The sequence below is a fragment of the Athene cunicularia genome (genome assembly GCF_003259725.1).
Source record: "Athene cunicularia isolate RWA chromosome 10 unlocalized genomic scaffold, athCun1 chr10_part1, whole genome shotgun sequence".
NCBI classification, from domain to species: domain Eukaryota; kingdom Metazoa; phylum Chordata; class Aves; order Strigiformes; family Strigidae; genus Athene; species Athene cunicularia.
In genome coordinates this window covers 1,960,700-1,963,268 of record NW_020799112.1, presented here as the reverse complement: position 1 = coordinate 1,963,268, position 2,569 = coordinate 1,960,700, and the positions used below count along the sequence as shown (strand labels likewise).

Genomic DNA, 2,569 nt, shown 5'->3' with positions numbered 1-2,569 from the left:
AGCCTGCTGGGGACAAGGGGGGACTGGGGGGGTCAGGACGTGGCATTGGGGGGAGAGGAGAAGTGGGGAGACAAGGGTTGGGCGGGAACGCCGGGATCTGGGTCAGCTGATGGCTCCCGAAGCACAAAGGATGTCACCAAGAGGGTGGCTGTGTCCCACACCCCCTCCCCGGCCAGGAGGAGCACTAGGGGGGGTGTCAGGGAGCGAATCCTTCCTCCTCCCCCCAACCATGTGCGGTGCCTTCTGCTCCCCAGCATCCAGGATTCAAGGACAACATCAAAAAGCCAACGTCTATTCCCGTGGGTCACCTCTCAGGGGAGAGCCCCATCCCATCCGTGGCCCTGGAGGGCTGTCGCGGTGTCACGCAGTCTCAGTTAAACACCAAACCCTCAAAAGCAACGTGTTTTAATGATTTCTGGTTTTAAAGCTTGTGAAAATAATAATAATAAAAAACCCAAGACTTCCAGTCATCTCAAGGACTCCCTCCCTAGTTTTAAAAGCCGAACAGATGGAGCAAGCCTCCCTGTTAAGGTGACGGGATTTCCAGCACCTTCAGTCCCAAAAGCATCCCGTCGTGGCAGGTACCTCGAGAAGAGGGGTCGAGCATCCCTGCCAGGGCAACACCTCCAAATCGGGGCTGTCATCTTCTTCCCCAGGGAGGTGGCATTGCTGGAGACCCCCCCCCCAAAAAAAAAGGCTGAAGGGGTTAAAGACTACAGAGCTCTCTATTGCTAATACGCGATTTACATCATTTATACAGCACTTAGGGGCCCCTGCCTTTATTCCAGCTAAAATTCAGCATCGGTTTCCCTTAGAAAATGGAAAAAAAAAAAGGAAGGTTAAAGAAAAGTTAAGTATAAAAAATATTTCAAAGATCCATTCTTGCTTCTGCTCCTTTTAACATGAAGAAATGGGGTTTTTTTGAGGGGGGTCTCAAGGAGCTGCTGATGGGCTCTGGGGTCTCCAGTGGGACAGAGAAGCCAGTTCAGGCACTTTCTCAAGAGGGAGACAGAGGCTGGGGCAGGTGACATCCCTCTGGCCCTGCTCCCATCAAGATCTGAAAGAAGACACAAAAAAAAAAAATCCCAGGATTTGGAGAATGCGCTTAGGAAGACATTTTTAAATGTTATACCAAAGGCGGGGGTGGGGGGTGGTCTTTTGAAACTCAGCTTCCTTCTTCCCTAGAATAACAAGGAAATTGAATGTAAACATCCCAAAAGGGAGTGAGACACCAACCCCCAACTCCACTGCTGGCAAAATCCAGCTGCTTTTTTTTAAGCTGGCAGAGAAACCCTGATGAAAGGGACAAAAAGGGAATTAAACTGCTCAGGTCTGACCCCCATCTCGGTTTTTTTTGATGGCCGAGGGAAGAACAGAGCACAGATGGACAAAGAAGGACAGACAGGCATCTCCTTACTGGGAAATCTTGCAGTTTGTCGTGGCAACATAGCGTCCGGTGTAATGGATGTTGCACCTCACCACGTTGTTGGTGAAGTCCGACTCCAGGACGATGTATTTAGGGTTCACTTGAACCTAAAAATGGGGGAAAGGGAAGAAAAAACACCTCTAAAAATTAGTAAGAGGGTGGACGAGCAGCACACAATCCATGTTAAAGAGATAGCCCTGAAAAAGGTGCATGGTCCTGAACCCAATGGTTAAGAAGGTCCCAAACCAACCCTAAGCTGGTAATGTTTGCCCCTAAAAATCTCCCCCAGTGACCCTGGCCACCTTTAAGACGTAATTCCCTGGCTGCACGTCTGTTATATCGATCCACTGGCAGTCGATGTCGGCGTTGTAGGTGTCATAGCAGCCCGGGCTTAAGCCCTGCGGGGAAAAAAGGGGGTTCAGGGTGTGCTGGGGGGTGCTGACACCCGAGGAACCCTTTAAACATCCCCGCCAAAGGCACCTGAGTATGGGCCGTGCAGGCGTAACGCTTCAGGTTGCCGAAATCACAGGTGGTGTCCTCCAGGCAGAAGCTGGCCTTGTGGCCCTCGGCCACCTTCCTCCCCGTGGTGGCATCCAGCAGATCGTAGTGGCTGAACTCATCCATGCTGTGGTAGTGCCTGGGGATGGGGGGGGGGGATGGACCCACAGTCAGAGTGACCACCCCAAATGACTCCATCCCCTTCCCCAGTGTGATTCTGGGGGCTCCTCATCAACCCTGGGCTTGTCAGCCCCCTCCTTGGGGACATTAATTGGAGGAGCTTGGTGGCTTTAGGGGCAAAGAGGCGAAGCAAGGTGACACCTGCCCCCCACTCACCCAGAAAGATCTCAAAGCAAAGCCACAAAAAGGGGGAAATGCCATTAAAACCCCCTTAAAACTGCCATGAAAAGGAGGGCTGATGGAGGGGGGGTGGGGACACTCACTGATGACAGCTGTGCCACTCCCAGCTGTGCCGAGGCCGGCTGGGCAGAAAGTCGGCCGTGCCCTGGTTCTTCACCCGCTGGGGAAACCGCAGGAGCACCCGCACGTCGTAGTCGGTGGCTTCAGCGGTGTAGGCGGTGCTGAGGACATTGGGGAGAGTCAATGCCAATGTCCCCCCTGCCCTCGGCCCCAGCCCTGTCTCTT

The 2,569-nt window shown here is 53.1% G+C and overlaps 1 protein-coding gene across 1 annotated transcript in view; it reads right to left on the bottom strand.

Moving 5' to 3' along the window:
* Positions 1 to 7: 7 nt before the first annotated feature.
* The window catches only part of LOXL1 (lysyl oxidase like 1), a 7,936-nt gene continuing 5,374 nt past the window's right edge, over positions 8 to 2,569 (bottom strand). Inside the window, exons 5-9 of the mRNA XM_026856006.1 lie at positions 2,368 to 2,566; positions 1,907 to 2,063; positions 1,729 to 1,824; positions 1,418 to 1,533; positions 8 to 1,057 (exon numbers count right to left, since the gene is read on the bottom strand). Coding sequence (XP_026711807.1) covers positions 1,051 to 1,057; positions 1,418 to 1,533; positions 1,729 to 1,824; positions 1,907 to 2,063; positions 2,368 to 2,566 — 575 coding nt within the window. The 3' untranslated portion in view covers positions 8 to 1,050. The remainder of the gene's footprint in view (positions 1,058 to 1,417; positions 1,534 to 1,728; positions 1,825 to 1,906; positions 2,064 to 2,367; positions 2,567 to 2,569) is intronic.